The 15,965-nt window shown below is 36.7% G+C and overlaps 1 protein-coding gene across 2 annotated transcripts in view; it reads left to right on the top strand.

Moving 5' to 3' along the window:
* The window catches only part of LOC126249744 (serine proteinase stubble-like), a 241,025-nt gene extending 228,859 nt beyond the window's left edge, over positions 1 to 12,166 (top strand). For both annotated transcript variants that reach the window (XM_049951422.1, XM_049951423.1), the window contains exons 9-10: positions 2,792 to 2,946; positions 11,190 to 12,166. In XM_049951422.1, coding sequence (XP_049807379.1) covers positions 2,792 to 2,946; positions 11,190 to 11,351 — 317 coding nt within the window. In that variant the 3' untranslated portion in view covers positions 11,352 to 12,166. The remainder of the gene's footprint in view (positions 1 to 2,791; positions 2,947 to 11,189) is intronic.
* The last annotated feature ends 3,799 nt before the right edge of the window (positions 12,167 to 15,965 follow it).

A 15,965-nucleotide genomic window follows, 5' to 3' on the forward strand; every position in this document is an offset into this window, starting at 1 on the left:
AAGGTCATTTTCATATATAAGGATTAGGAGTAGATCCCAAATTGAACTGTATGGGATTCCCTTCATAATTTTTTCCTGTCATTTTCTCTGCTTCCAACTTTCTCTGAATTGTTCATCAAAAATTTTTGCGTTCTATTTGTTAAATATGATTCACACCAGGTTTTTTGTAGAGCCATCAGTTGCATAAAATTTAAGTTTTTCTAAGAGATTAACACGATCTACACAATCAAACGCCTTGGAAAGATCACAAAGAACGTCAGCTGGAGATATTTTATTACTTAACATTTGCAGTATTTGGTCAGTGTATATATAAAAAGGATTCTCAGTCGAGCAGCGTTTCTGGAGTTCAAATTGTGATGTGTTAAGCACACTGGTTCCATTCAAATGAGGAACTGCTCTTGGATACATTACTTTTTCGAATATTTTGGAGAAAGACATCAGTAAGGAAAGTGAAAGATAGTTGTTTAACTCTTTCTTGCCATCTTTCTTATAAAGAGGTTCAACATTGGCATATTTTAAATGGTCTGGAAGAATTCCCTGTGCTAATGATGCATATATATCAGAAAGGACATTTCTAGTTAAACCACCTCTTAACAATTCTCTTTGAAATGCCATCAACACCATAGTAACATGACATTTTTAATATGTTCTCTTGCTTTCTCATCTCAACCGTTTAGTTCTATTTTTGCTTGTGTGTTCAGAAAGTGATAGTTAAAAACACTCACAGCTTGTTTATTATGATTCACAACATTTGCATTCAGTTTGTGATAGTATCTTGTACAATGACTGGTTGTTCTGCCTTCCATTTCACAATATCCCAAATAATTTTAATGTTACTGTCTGCACTGTTAATTTCTGTTACAATATGCATATTTCTGGACATATTAATGACTTCCCTTAACGTATTGCAATATTTTTTTGTAGAATGCGAGTAGTGTCATGTCTTGACTTGTTCAGGCCATTATATAAATTTCCCATTTACTCTCATATGGTATTTTAATCTTAAGGTTGTCCATGGCTTTATTTTTTATGGACTGTCTATATAATTTTTTTAGAAAGCTACTTTTAAATGTTGACACAGATTTACTATTGAATACACAGTATTACACATCAGTATCTTTTTCCATATATGCTTCATCCTATATCGCCTCTTTTAACTTATTCTTAAAATATTGTATCCTAGTGTCATTACAAATCCTCAAAGCTTTGTATGGACATCCCTCAGAGCTGTAAGTTGTTACATTGTTCAGTTCCATTAATTGTGCATCATGATCCAACAGTGTTGTGAATTGGGTGCATGCTGATTGTTTCAGCCTCAGCCCTTCCTTGAATAATTTTGTCAGGCAGGGTACTGCTATCTTGGAAATCAGATTAAAAGAGCCTAACAATGAGTCCAGTTCACTTTTCCTGTCAAAATATTTTTAAAAAATCTATAATGAAATCTACTACTGTCTGTTTCTTCTTGTCTGAGAGGTAGACCGACAAGAAATCTAGAAGTTTCTTAGGGGGAACGTGTATACTGTTACAATTGCAAGGGAAGTATTCTGCAGTAACAACTCAAAAGCACATGTCCTAATCTACAAAAAAACCTCCTTGTTTAAATATTTTTGACCTTGTGTCCAACTCCTCCTTTTTCTATACTGTCTCTGCACAAAAGTAATGCTAGTCAAGAATCTCTGATATTTAATTCTTGGTAAAATGCCTGGAATAATGAATTAGATTAGTGGGGTTGGAGCTGCGTCATGAGAGCAGTTATACAATGTAAATTGCTCAAGTTCCTAATGTATCATTTTCTCACAAAAAGAAGGAAAATAATACATTCTGGTGATGCACTGTATTATATTCCTCTGTATATTTAATTTACAACTGAATCAAAGAAAATTGTACCCAAGCACGTTTGGTTCTGGTTTTGGATACTGTAAAGCAATGATGAGAGCTTCTAAGACAGGAGAGAGCTCGATTCACCATATTTCATATTCTATTCTCTAAAGTGCTTAAAGAGTTTCTGACTTTAATTAAAATACTCGATTGCCATTATATAGTAAAAATAGAAGCGTTTCTCTTCTAAATAAATTCTCTAAGCACACAATTCTTGTAAAAAGTGCTTAGAACAATCTCGCCCAAATACATGTCCCTAGCTTTCATTGTAATCGGGTGAGTATCTGAAGTCATTATCTGGAAAGCTGAAATCTTTCCATAGCAAGATTCGAAAATTTGCTTTTCATATAGTTCAAGTGTTCTCTGAAACGTTCTTCCGGTGCAGTTCTGTGGCAGATGGTCTATAAAAACATCTTATTACCATTTTTCCTCCCCACTTAGGTTCACCAAGATTGTTTCACATTCGGAATCTGTAATAATGTCACTTGATATTCTAAAGTTTTGTGCAACATCAAATACTTCATCCCCATTGGTTCCCAGCCTATGCTTGTGATACATATTCCAGTCACAATTTAAGATTTCACTACCACTTTCAGACAGCTTTTCTAATACCACATCGATGCTACTAACGTTATGAGTGTTCTTGGCATCATACCATGTACACCTCTGCAGTCACTTTATATCATATAAATAATTTGCTCTTTACCCTGAGAGGTCAAACGTTTCCCTTGGTTCTTAATGTGGCTTACTCTTATCTTTTTGCTTTATTTAAAGTTCTTATGAAAAAGTCGGGATTTTCTGACAGTAATTTGAAGATAATATAAGCCACAATAATTTAGTACTAATTTCATATATAATTTTGTTCGATACTTCCGGTAACTGTATTTGCTCATCTCATGGCATTCATTTTCAGATGGACCACTGCCAAGTGTACTACAGGAAGTTTCGGTACCGGTTATCAACAACACTCTATGTGAATCCATGTATCGGTCAGCAGGATATATAGAACACATACCTGAAATTTTCATATGTGCTGGTTGGCAGAAAGGAGGGTCTGATTCATGCGAGGTAAGTATTGTTAATGAGAGATTTTCTGATTGCTACTTTTAAACCTGTTTAGAAAATATAAACAATGTTACATGATAATGGTGCAGAAAGCTGTAATAACCAACTTGTAAGCCAGAGAAGTATTACGTTTCTATCGCTTTGCAATTTACTCTTAGCAGTGTTACCATTTTCATAGGTTTCTCGAAATATTAGTCTCTATTCTGTTTTGGTCAATAGTCTTATGCTAAATAGCAAAGGTAATATAATCAATTAGTAACACATTTCCTGAAGAGGATGCCAGACTGAGTTAGACATAGCGAGAACGCAAGACATCATGGCACACATGTCCATCTAAAACAAGTAATGAAAGAAGTTCTCAAACTAATAACACACAGTTCTAAACAATAAAAAAAATGGAAAATCTCTTCAACAACAACCACAAAATAAATAACAGTAGTATCAAGAACTCTAGTTGCCCACACATTTGACACTGATATCACAGACAGTTGTCTTACAGTACTTTCTGCATTACGCCATGCAATTATGGCTTGTTTTGGCCCTACTATGGAGTGCTGATTCTTAGTTGAACTGGTACTGTCGTAAGACAAAATGAACATTTTTGGTTAGCCTTTACCATGACAGTTGTTGATGTCAAATGAAACAACAAATTTACTGATACCAGTCACTTTTTATTCACTTCAACCACTCGTTTCGTAAGTTTAAGCCTCCGTCTTCAAGTGGACTTACGTGGATTAATATGGCAGGTGTTTATTGTACTATGACTTTGAGATAATCTGTGCAGCTGTCTAGTAGAGAAAAAACACTATTTCAGTACATGGGTCATAGTTTTTAGAGGCATCTGGGGGAAAGAATAAACTAAAATATAAATGCGCAAGTAGAAATAAAATTTCTCTGCTGAGTGCAGACTCCTTTTCCTGTCGTGAAACATCACATACGAGCTCTGTTCAAAAAATGCCGAAACATTCGTAATTTGACACCAGTGATGTGCTGGAGCGAAATGTGGTTGTTATCCATGCATATGACTGTATTTAATGTCTGCCCCGGTCGCTGAGTGGTCAGAGCGAGGGAATGTCATGCCAAGGGGCTCAGATTCGATTCCCGGCTGGGTCGGAGATTTTCTTCGCTCAGAGACTGTGTATTGTTTTGTCCTAATCAATATCATCTTATCCTAATCGACACGCAAGTCGCCAAAGTGGCGTTTCTTCGAAAGACTTGCACCAGGCGAACGGTCTACCCTATGGGAGTCCCTAGCCACACGACGTTTCATTTTTCACTGTATTTAATGTGTAACTGTCGGAAGTTTCACTGTTGTGTGTCTGTCAGTGATTGTTCATTGCTGTGTCTCACAGTTTTCTAATTTCGAGATGGTACAGTTAGAGGTGCAACGCATCTGCATTAAATTTTGCGTATAACTCAAGAAAACGTTTACAGAGACACACCAAAAGATGCAGGTAGCCTACGGTGATGAGCGCTTAAGCCGTACTCGATGTTACGAATGGTTCACACGGTTTAAAAATGGCTGAAAGGAAGTTAAGGATGACTCTCGTTGAGAACGTCCTTCGACGTCTATTGACGACGCTCACGTCAGAAACGAAATTGTGCGCGCCAGTCGAAGACTGTCCGACGGATTATGGCAGAATGTAACATTTCAGTTGGATCATGTCATAAAATCCTGACACGCAACATCTTGGAATGCATCGTATTGCTGCCAAGTTCGCCCCTCGGCTCATGAGACAAGACCAGAAAGATATTCTCCTCGCAATGTGTGAAGAGCTTTTGGATGGCCCAAATGAGAACGAGATATCCCTTAAGAGAATCATAACTGGTGATGTGACGTGGTTCTACAGTTATGATGTTGAGATCAATGCGATCAAGCATTAATCTTCACAATGGGTCGGGAAAGATTCTCCAAGAGCAATAAAAGCTCATCAGGTCAGGTCAAATGTCAAAGCCATGCTGATGGTTTTCTTCGCCTTTGAAGGATTAGTTCATCACGAATTCCGGCCACAGGGACAAACTGTTAATCGATGGTACTATCGGGACGAGTTGCGACACCTGCATGAAAATATTACAAGCAAATGGAACGAAATGTAACGAGACAATTCATGGCCATTTCATCACGATAACCCGCCCGCTCATTCATTCCTGTTAGTGCGTGACTATTGCACAAAAAACAAAATCACTGTGCTGCCTCATTCTCCATGCGCTTCAGACCTGGCCTCTGCGGACTTTTTTTTCCATAGTTGAAAACCTCGTTGAAAGGACGAAGATTTACGACGATAGACGAGATAAAAACAAAATCCACAGACGGCGCTTCACGCGATCCAGTCAGAGGCTTACAAAGACTGTTTCCGAAAGTGGAAACGGCATTGGGAGCGGTGTATCAATTGTGAAGTAGAGTATTTCGAAGAAGACCACGTACAAAAAGTAAAAGTGAAGTTTAGAAAGTTTTGTGGACAAAGTTCAGGAATTTTTTGAACAGACCTCGTACACCATCATACTTTGAAAACTCTGAAGGGAGCAAAGATGGAGTCTAGAATTTAATGCGTGCAAGGAACATACAGCAAAACAAAACACTATTTCAGAGCAAATCTGAAATCATTGTAAAGATTTTTGGTTACGTAGATGAACAGAAATGTAACTTTAAATATTTCCAGTGGTCATAGATTTTTTTTTTATAATTTATACATAGCTTAGTATTAAATACCTATTTAAGTAATGAGGACAATATTTTAGAAAGATTAAGTGTAATAATTTCCAACAATGGCATAATTTATACATAAACAATAATTTACTCACTATTATTGTATTACATTGGTAGATAGATAGAGAGAGAGGGAGACAGAGACAGAGTGTGTGTGTGTGTGTGTGTGTGTGTGTGTGTGTGTGTGTGTGTGTGTGTGTGTGTGATAACACGCGAGCGCGCGCCTGCATGGACATACAAATTTAATAGCGTTGACTGAGAGGAGACTGTTGTAAATAATATCGTTTTTTGATAAAATAATTTTGGGTGTTGGGCCATGTAATGGTAAACTACTAGAACAGCTAAATTGCCGACATTTCGACCGACTTGCTGCGATCCTCTTCAGCACAGTTCACTGCTATATGGGCAGTTTGAAGAGGTTGTTATGGAGGGGAGGCTGTAAGGTACCATAACTTGTAGCCATCCTCCCTCTTCGTGTTGTTAGGGCATTTAATCATTTCATTAGCCTCTTTATTTTCTATTGCTGCGTCAATAGCTGCAGAATAGGTTCTTGAAAACTGATAGTACAGCCACATTTCTGGTGTTGTCCTGCTACAGCTGAGTCGTTGTTCTGCCCCAGTCATATGTAACGTTCATGCTCCGAAATGCGAGCGCTAATGAGTCTCCTGGTTTCACCAACATGGGCTTTGCTGCATTCGCACCGAAGTTCATAAACACCTACAGTGTGGAGAGCATTTACAGAATCCTTAGTGGGCCTCAAGAAATCTTAGATCTTGCGGCAACTCTGAAAAATAGGTCTGATTCCTGAACAACACAGAACCTTGCCTACATGATCGTTTTTGTGCCTTATGATCGTCTAAGATTATTTTCTTTGCTATTTGTATATTTTGACTGTTTAAAGGGTGTCCAGTTTTTTGTGTTTAGGTTGGAGATGTAGAATGCTGAGACTTGTGCTTTTAACATGGAGGTTAGCTTCATGCAGGTGGCAGCCTACTGCTGATGTGCGGTAGTTTTGTTTCTGTGTGTTGTCATGTGTTCCTTAAATCTAATCTCAAATGACCAGACTGTCTGACATGAAGAAACAGACTCCAAACACTCAATTTTATGCACATCGGTATGATATAGTGGGTTTCTTGTTTTGCTGCTATGAGGTAATTTCTGCTCAATCTTATTGTCAGTGGTGAAAGAAATGTTTAGGCCTTTGAATTTAAAGCCATTGCCAATCTAATATGAACTAATACCCAGGAATTGGATAGTGTAGAAGTTGTTATTTTATGTGTGATTTTTTTTTTTTTTTTTTTTGCTGTGATTGTGTTAGCCTTATATCATGTGACAGTGTGTCAACTGTGCAGCTGCTATACCCATTTGCAGTGGCTGTTTGTTTCATTATTTCCGTTTCTTACTTGCATTTAACTTCAGGGAGTGATAGTTGGACTTCCCTGTTCACAATATCCTGGAATGCTGCACTTTCGTGGGCTGTGGAGAGAAAAGAGGTGTTATGGATTTTAGTGTGTGTGTGCTTGTGTGTATTAAACCGGGGACCTAGAAACGACGGAGAGGCTTCACCCGTCATAGCCTTCAGTGGTTCACAACCCCAGAACAGGCCACAGCAGTCCACCCACCTCACCACCGCCCTACACCAAACCCACGGTTATTGTGCTGTTCGGCCCCCAGTGTACCACTCCAACCCCCCCCCCCCCTCCCAGGTACGTCTAATACCCAATGAGTGTAACCTCAAATGTTAGTGTGTTGTGTGTTGTGGTAGGTTTCTGATAAGTTTTTAATTCGTATCTAGTCTACATTATTCTCATCATCAACTCTAGAAAGTATATGCCAGCATCTACTTGCTAGACAACTGTGAAGCTTATACTTTCATAGATGTTGCTAAACTATTGGTTTAACTCATTGATATCATTTTTTGTGCCATTAATTAAAGTTTTGGTATCACCTACATATCCATATTCGTAAATAAAGTTTTTGAGGGTATAGTGGTTGTAATATTGTCTTTCAAGGTGTTTATAAATATTAGAATTAGCAATCCAGATATGTTTTATCCAACTGCCAGGCCATTTCTTTGCCTGAATACTTTCTTGTTGCATTTGAAATAGGTATGTTAGAGTGTGAGTTCTATTAGGTCTGTTAATCCAGTGATGTGTGTGTGTGTGTGTGTGTGTGTGTGTGTGTGTGTGTGTGTGTGTGTGTGTGTGTGTGTGTGTGTAAAGAGATTTTTTGTGTTCTTCTAAGTTGGCCTTAATAACCTACAGTGTAGGATCTACTGCTTCAGAGGAATGTAGGTTTTGTGTATCAAATGGGGAAAGTTTCCCCATTTGGAAATTTTATATTGTTGACATGTTGCGTAACTCTTTTGTGTTTCTAATTGTTCTTTTATTGTCAAATGTGCAATCTTCTTTAAGAATTTTCATGAGCTTTTTATTGAGTTTGAAGGTTGGATTGTTCATACAGTTCTGATAGGGATTCCATTTTTGTGCATTCTTGGTTGTGACAAGTGCAGAGGGTGCTCTGAGGGTTTATTGCTACAATGTTTTTTGTTTCTTGCATGACGTGTAGGAAGCTTCAGTCATTGGAATTGTATTTAGTCTCCTTTTGGATTCTGGCTGTTGGGTCCTTAGGTATTTCTATTATATTGTTGCCTTGGATGAGGTCTAAAGTTCTCTCTATGTATATTGGACTGCTCATGATTACCTTTGTATTGCCCTTGTCAGGTTTTACTATTATTATATTATTTACATTTATTTTAGTCTTTACGTTACCTGTGAGTGGTTCTTCCTTTTCTTACAAGCAAAAGGCGGTCTTATGATCTACTTAATCTCTATAATTTTTCTGATTTTGTGGCAAGTTACAGCTCTCTCATTTTGCTTGTCGAGGGTGATGACTGAAATCTGTGTAATACTGATGATGAGTTTCCCTCATTTCTTTTGTTCCAATGGATTTTGAATGTTGTGTTTTAATCCTTTCCTGAACAGTGACTATTATGTTGGTATTATTGAGAAAAGATGTGAAGAACCTTTCTTCCAGCTGTTTTCATTCTGCTTGGGAGGTAACTGTTGATTCATAAAATTAACTATTTTTTCCTAGGTGTGTTCTTCATTTTATGCACAATGGATTCAGTGTACTTTCTGTTTCAGTAATATATTGATAATCTAGTCAACGAAGCAACTTGCCCAACAGTAGCTCCGCATTATAAAGCAGTGCATTAATCATTCGTGTTTTCATGTGAAGTGGTTTTAGTTCGTTCTTCCCCAATAGCGTCCACATGTTTTCCAATATTTTCTTTGTGGTTTTTGTGTCCTTTTTGATGCCAATATTGACATAATTTGGAATGACATTATTTTCCGTGAAAATTCTACTGAAGTGTGTGCACTCAGTCTCCATTGCAAGTTTCTCTGAGGCCTTTTTATCTTCGAAAACAACTGTGAATGTCCTGCAGGTCAGATTAACTTTAAATGCGAAACTTTTTACTTATTCTTTACCATGACTGTTACTGATGTCGAATGAAACATCAAGTTTACAGTTGACATTCACTTTTTATTTATTTCAACAACTCGTTTCATAGAGTTAAACTCTGTCATCATGTGGATTTATGCGGATTAATATGACGTATATGTGTCCTGTTACGACTTTTGAATAACCTGTGTCTCTGTCTAGAAGACAAAAAAAAAACACTATTTCAGTACATGACTCATAAGCTTGTGGAGGCATTTGAGTAAGAGGTTGAACGATAATAAAAATCTGAAAATAAAAATAAAAATACCTTCAATAGTCACATGTTGCTTTTCTTGTCATGATACATCTCATACACCATCACACTTTGCAGGTATTCAAGGGAGCAAAGATTGATTCTAGAATCAATCTTTCGTTGCATAGATCAAAAATATATCATTTTAAATGTGGTCCAGTGGTCACAGAATATTTTCTGTCAAGTTTATGTAGCTTAGTACTTTGTACACGTTTAAGTAATGAGGGTGACATATAAATTGTGTTGCGAACAATAGCATAATTTATAAATAAACAATAATTTACTTCTTTTGTGTTACGAACAATGGCATAATTTATAAATAAACAATAATGTACTTATTATTAAGTTACGTTGATAGTGAGGGGAGAAAGAGAGAGAGTATAGATCTATATGCTGGAGAGCATGGCTCAGAGAAAGTGGGTTAAAAAGAATAAGAAAAGAAGGGCATACGTTTGGGTATGATAGATATGTAGATGGTAAGATTACATCTCTAACATGCTATAACTAAGTAATGGTTGAAGTAATCCATGCTTTTGATTTAAACAATATATGCCCATAGATATGCTTTTACCAATATAGACAGATGTATATACTCTCGAGTTGACATGAGGTATAAAACTGTTCATTTCTTGGTGGATCTATTGGGTTTGGGTTACGTTAGTGAAGTACTCATTTAGATCTTGGGAACATGCAAGTAACTAACAAACTAATTCTTGGTAAATATGAGGAGAATGGTGGTGGCAGTTTGTGTGTGTGTGTGTGTGTGTGTGTGTGTGTGTGTGTGTGTGTGTGTTACTTTTGTCATTTAGGGTGGACCCAGTTTGTTTTCTTTAGTGTTTTTATATTTGCATTATTTCAAGGATGTTTAGTTCTTTTGCCTTTCTTTTGGATATGTAGAATGCTTATACTTGCAATATTGACATTGAGTTTATTTTTATGTAGGTGGTCAGACAGTTGTGATGTGTAGGTTTCCACAGCAGCAGTATGAAACAAAAAATACGACACATCAGCAGTATCTACCCACCTGCTTGTTACTAAACACCATATTAATGTCACGAGCGTTTTTTTATTTCACAACTAGACAGTACTCAGGTTACGTCAAAGTTGTAACACAACACATGTATGTTATATTTTGATTTCTTTTTTGCTATAATCAAGGAGACAAACCAACAGCTGCCTTATCCCCTGTAGCGTGCACCGAAAATAACTTTATTGTGCAGTTTCTTTTCCTGTCATTCTAGTAAAGCCAGCGAGTACACTTGATGAGTAGTAAGAGACCCTTTACTAGATCTTTGCCTGACAAAATATCTTCAGCAATTAGTGACCCAATTATTTTGTGTTTTTAGCCTACAATACTTCGCACTCAGAGGTTAAATATCGTGCAGTTTCCTGGAGCACACAATATATATTTTATTCTGAACACTATGCTTCAGTAATATTTTCACATACATTAAATGGTGAAAATGTTCCAGCATAACTAAAAGGTGGCTGTCTTCAGGATATGCATTTATGTAAACTTGCTAAATATCGTCTTAGAAATTTGCTGTGGTGAATAAGAGCAAACTTAAAACATAGCATAATACTTAGTGAAAAAATTGAGTGTTGGTGCAGCTTTTTACGTTGAATAGCTATAAATCAAATAACGAACTTGTTTTGTGCGGGGCACTCTGCTCTGTGCCTGCAATGCTCCTGCCTAAGAGTCATTTCGAAAGTAGTTTTTTACAGGGTGCCATGATAGCGGCTTTGAAACTCACGGATTAAACAAAGAATTATGTGTTTCAGGGTGATTCAGGTGGCCCAATGGTGATTCAACGAGAAGATAAGCGATGGCTGCTGGCTGGTGTTATTTCTTGGGGAATTGGATGTGCAGAGCCCAATCAACCAGGTGTTTACACACGTATATCAGAGTTCAGGGAATGGATCAATCAAATATTGCAGTTCTAATATGCAGTTGTTTGTGTTGTTGCCAGTGGATCTGTGATTTATAATGAAACTGTGACTTTATGTGGACTCAGAAAACTGTTTAATCTGCAGACACAACTAAAGGGTTTCCGAATGGAGAATGTGAGTGTGGCTTACAGCTGTGATACTTTAGTGGGGATGTGCCATAAAATAAACTGCACACAACAAATGTCCACTAAAATAATACACAAATATATGACATGTCAAACAGGACAAGACAGACAAACATAACTGTCATTGTGATATGTGTACTTTCGTAAATTATGTGTGGTTGCACAGGACAGTATTTAATTTTTTATATAATTTATTTTATTTTCTACTGAACTTTAGTTCTTTTTGTATGTTAATGTTATTTTTGTATGTGTGAGTAAATTATAATGGGAGACTTGGGTGTATTATTCACCTCCAAAACATAGCACTGTTGTATCAAGCAGTACTTATGGTCAGCTTTACCCTCTTAAATGAATGTAAAGTATATGAGCCCACATGATGGGAACATCAAGATTAATGATTGATTGTGAGAATGTACAATGCACAAAGGAGTTGTTATATATATCCAGCATAAAAAGTAATTTAATTTCTCTCAGTAGACACCAAAAAATAATGCTGGAATTCTCACAGTTGTCAACTACCTTAAAATTAAAATTTGGAAAATGTTCAGTTTTGATTATTCTGAGTGTAATAAAAAATGCAAATCTGTGTAAAATTCCCTTCTCACATGCAGCTAATTGTTGTCTAAATATGATGATATTGCAGAAGTGTGATTGAATAGGTGTCAGAGTTCCCATCATATTAGTTTGACCATGCATTCTTTTGTAAATTCGTTTATCATAAGCATATTTGTGAAATTAAAATTACAGTCTGAAATTTGACTACACAAAAATAATTTTCTTGTTTCAAAAACTAGCATTATTAATTTTTGCAGTTACACTTCACATTTTCCTGAAGTAAAAGTTAACATTCTTCACGAATATGGATACAGTTACCTACCTCATTAAATCATTAATTGTAATATATTTATTTTAATGAATGAAATTGCAAGCTACTTTCCAAAAAATACTCAGGGAAATCACAATGGCACATTTACTATTCAGGGTACAATCTACATTTAATTTGAATTTTTCAACTGTAGGGGACACAGCAGTTGACTGATAACTCCAAAAAATGTTTTCAGAAATACTTATGAAAAGTCTGAAATCTATTTTGCTAAAACCACAAATCCATAACATATATTTAACGAGTCATTATAAATACTTCTGATATGCCATTTGTGAGAAGGAATAGTTGTGCAATTATTTATAAGTAATTATTTCTGTAACTGATAAGGTTGATACGTGACTACACACTACTTTCTATAGCAGATATCAATTGAAATCCATGATGTCAACAGCAGGTACCAATACAAGGCCTGAGGATGTTCCAGTCATGTGTCATGCCAAACCACTATATTCAGTGTGACAATAGGCACAATTCCTCTCCAACACAATAGCTATGTTAAATTCAGTTCCTTGTGGATGAATTTCACATGGAATTCACAAACAGTGCCTTCTTGAAACCAAATTATACTTTGAACAAAGAGAACCAGTCAGTTTGAATTTTGTATAGCCACAGAACTGTATTACACAGCTTCCCTTGCAGCATCATTTATTCAGCGATATTGATCTGTAACATAGTTTATTAATACATTTTGCACAGGATAACACGATTTTAAGAAACACGAAGACACAGAGAGGGTGGGGGGTGGATGGGGAGGGAACTACAGAAAATTCAAATTTCAGTTTTTTAACATTATATTACAGGTTTACAGTAGACAATTTACAGAATATGAGCTTAAATTACAAATGCCACACGCAAAAGTTCAAGAAACCCAATAAAAGAAGTGCTTTAACAGTAACATTTTAAGTTTATTTTTAAAGAGAATTATTTCTTCAGTGCTTTATATAGTTAGATAATTTACCAAATATCATAACTGCACTGTGTGAAACTCTTATTTGACATGATGCTGCTTAGAATTGAATTATATGATATTATATCTTTGATTGTTGCCATGGACATATTTATTTTCTGGCAGTTCCTTAGTACTATTTAAAAGGTAGTCATTTGCAAATAGGAGACCCATAGCTATAAACGTTCAGTATACTCACCATTCTAATTGAATGAACTGTAATGTGAATTATTGAAATTTTCTGACATTCCAAATAGCCCTGAAAATTCTCTTCATTATTTTAAAGGCTTCTCTGCTGGTGATGGAGTTTCTTCAGAAGGTTGATATGTACCTAAATACCAAATAGGAGTATATATGACATGACTGGGTTCATAGCGATCTCCTTTTACTCTGACTTAACACATATAGGCTTTATTTCAAGAAACGTATTGCCATAGTTACATTTTAGGTTGATATTTACTTACATCACTAGAAATCTAGTTTGAGTGACTAATCCAATAATCATCTTATGAAGACAAATCTAATCCTTTCCAGAATTTTCGTAACTCCTTTATTTAACATATAAAATCCAAGTAATTGAGATGTTTGAGTTGTATTTGGATGATATGTGTGCAGTTTTGTTCATAAAAGCATCCTGTTGAACCAGCAGAATAAAAAGAGACTACTAGGTCATTATTAAATGTTGACAGAACATCTGCAGCTTTGAAGATAATGTACACATAAATCATATTATTACTAAGATTCCTTATACAGTCACTTACACAGTATCCTTGTTGATAATGGTGAGAAAACGTACTTGGCACATGGAGAGTGATTCACCTAAAATTTGCACTGCAAATATTGCGGAAATGGAAAGTGCTATTGCTGTGCGGTTTTCACAGAATGGATTAGTAGTCAGGTGCTCGTTTTGTTATCCAATCCACAGACAGTAATGGTACTTAGCAAGTGTATTTCTTGTGCAAAAACATACACTTTTTTAAATGGAACCTTTTTAAATGGAACGTTGCCTATTGACAAACAAACTAAAGGTAGGCTATATTAGAATGTCAGTGGTGTTTGTTGCAGAATTCTTGTGCGAGTCGTTTATGAGATATCGTATTCTGAAAAGTTTCCACACTGACATTAGTTTGTGCCACTCAACCTGCGTAGTCGCTAGAGACGATGTTGTTATTTTTGCTTACAGTGTGCTTACGTGTTATATGTTAACAGATATTGTTCTATTTATAAAAGAGTATGTTTGCTCAAAAAATACGCTTTCTAAGTATTACTAAATCTGTTGATTGGCTAACAATACGTGCTCCTGACTACCAATCATTCTGTGAAAACCGCACATTTCCGCAATATTTGTGGAACACGTTTGAGGTGCTTAACCTGTATATTTTTGTTGAGTGTTCAGTCATGTGTAGTTATTGGTTGTTCACATATATGAAGGCATAAAAAGAATATATTCTACATATCCACCAGAAAGATAACCAATCTCAGACACCTTAGTGCAATGCAAAAGCTCCAAAATTTTGTTAGATTACTGCCTTTTGAAAAAAATTAAGAGTGCTCTGGCTATCCTTAAAATTATTTTTATCAGCACTACCACAATAATTTTTCAAACACGTAGCAGCACACAACACATAGTCAGATTTATTTTAGGGAAGGTGTCCATATGAAAGAGGACATCTACAGTTATAGTAGGAAAGATCTAGTAGAATGTAAATACTTTAGGAGCAATGGGGACCATTCAACAAAAAACAGAAACATTGAGTTTTTGACAGTCACACACAAAAAAGGGAGAAAACTTGCTAACTTTCTAAATGAATTACTTCTCGAGCTAGAGCGCAAATACAAAGACGAAACACACACACACACACACACACACACACACCTGTGCGCCCCTACATAGGGCAATCCTGTGGGGAGGGGCACATGATGAAGGTAATGTGGAGACGTGTATTGGGAGGTAGTTATAGGACAGAGGAAGGGAAACCTGTTGGATGGAGGATGTGGGGGCAGTGGGTTAATCATGATTCAGGTCAGGAGGGCTCAGCAGCGAAGTATTCATTGCAAAGATATCTCCCATCTGTGTAGTTTAGAAACGCTAGTGGTGGAGGGAATGATCCAGGTGACCCAGATTGAGATGTAGCCATTGATATCGAGCTTGTTGTGCTCAACTGCATGTCGGACCAACGGATTGTCACCTTTGTTCTTGGCTACAGTTCTGCGATGGCAATTCATTCTGACGGACCGCTGGTTTGTTTCATTATCGATAAAAAAAGCTGTGCAGTGACTGCAACAGAGTGACATAGGTCATTTCACAGGTGGCTCTGCCTCTGAAAGGATAGGATAAGCCTGTGACAGTACTTGAACTGGAGGTACTAGATGAGTGTATTGGGCAGGCCTTGCACCTGGGTCTCCAATGGGGATATGATCCCTGTGGCATGGGGTTGTGAATGGGAGTGGCACAGGGATGGACTAGGATGTAGTGTACGTTAAGTGGACAATGGAACACCACTTTAGGAAGGGTAGGGATGTCCCTCGTTTCCGGACATGATAGATAGCCAAAGCTCTGGTGAAGGATATGGTTCACTTGTTGGAGTCTAGGGTGACATTGTGCGAAAAGGGGCATGGTCCTTTGTGGTGGCAGGTTTGGGGATGTGTGA

The sequence above is a fragment of the Schistocerca nitens genome, chromosome 3, assembly GCF_023898315.1.
Source record: "Schistocerca nitens isolate TAMUIC-IGC-003100 chromosome 3, iqSchNite1.1, whole genome shotgun sequence".
Taxonomy (NCBI): Eukaryota; Metazoa; Arthropoda; class Insecta; order Orthoptera; family Acrididae; genus Schistocerca; species Schistocerca nitens.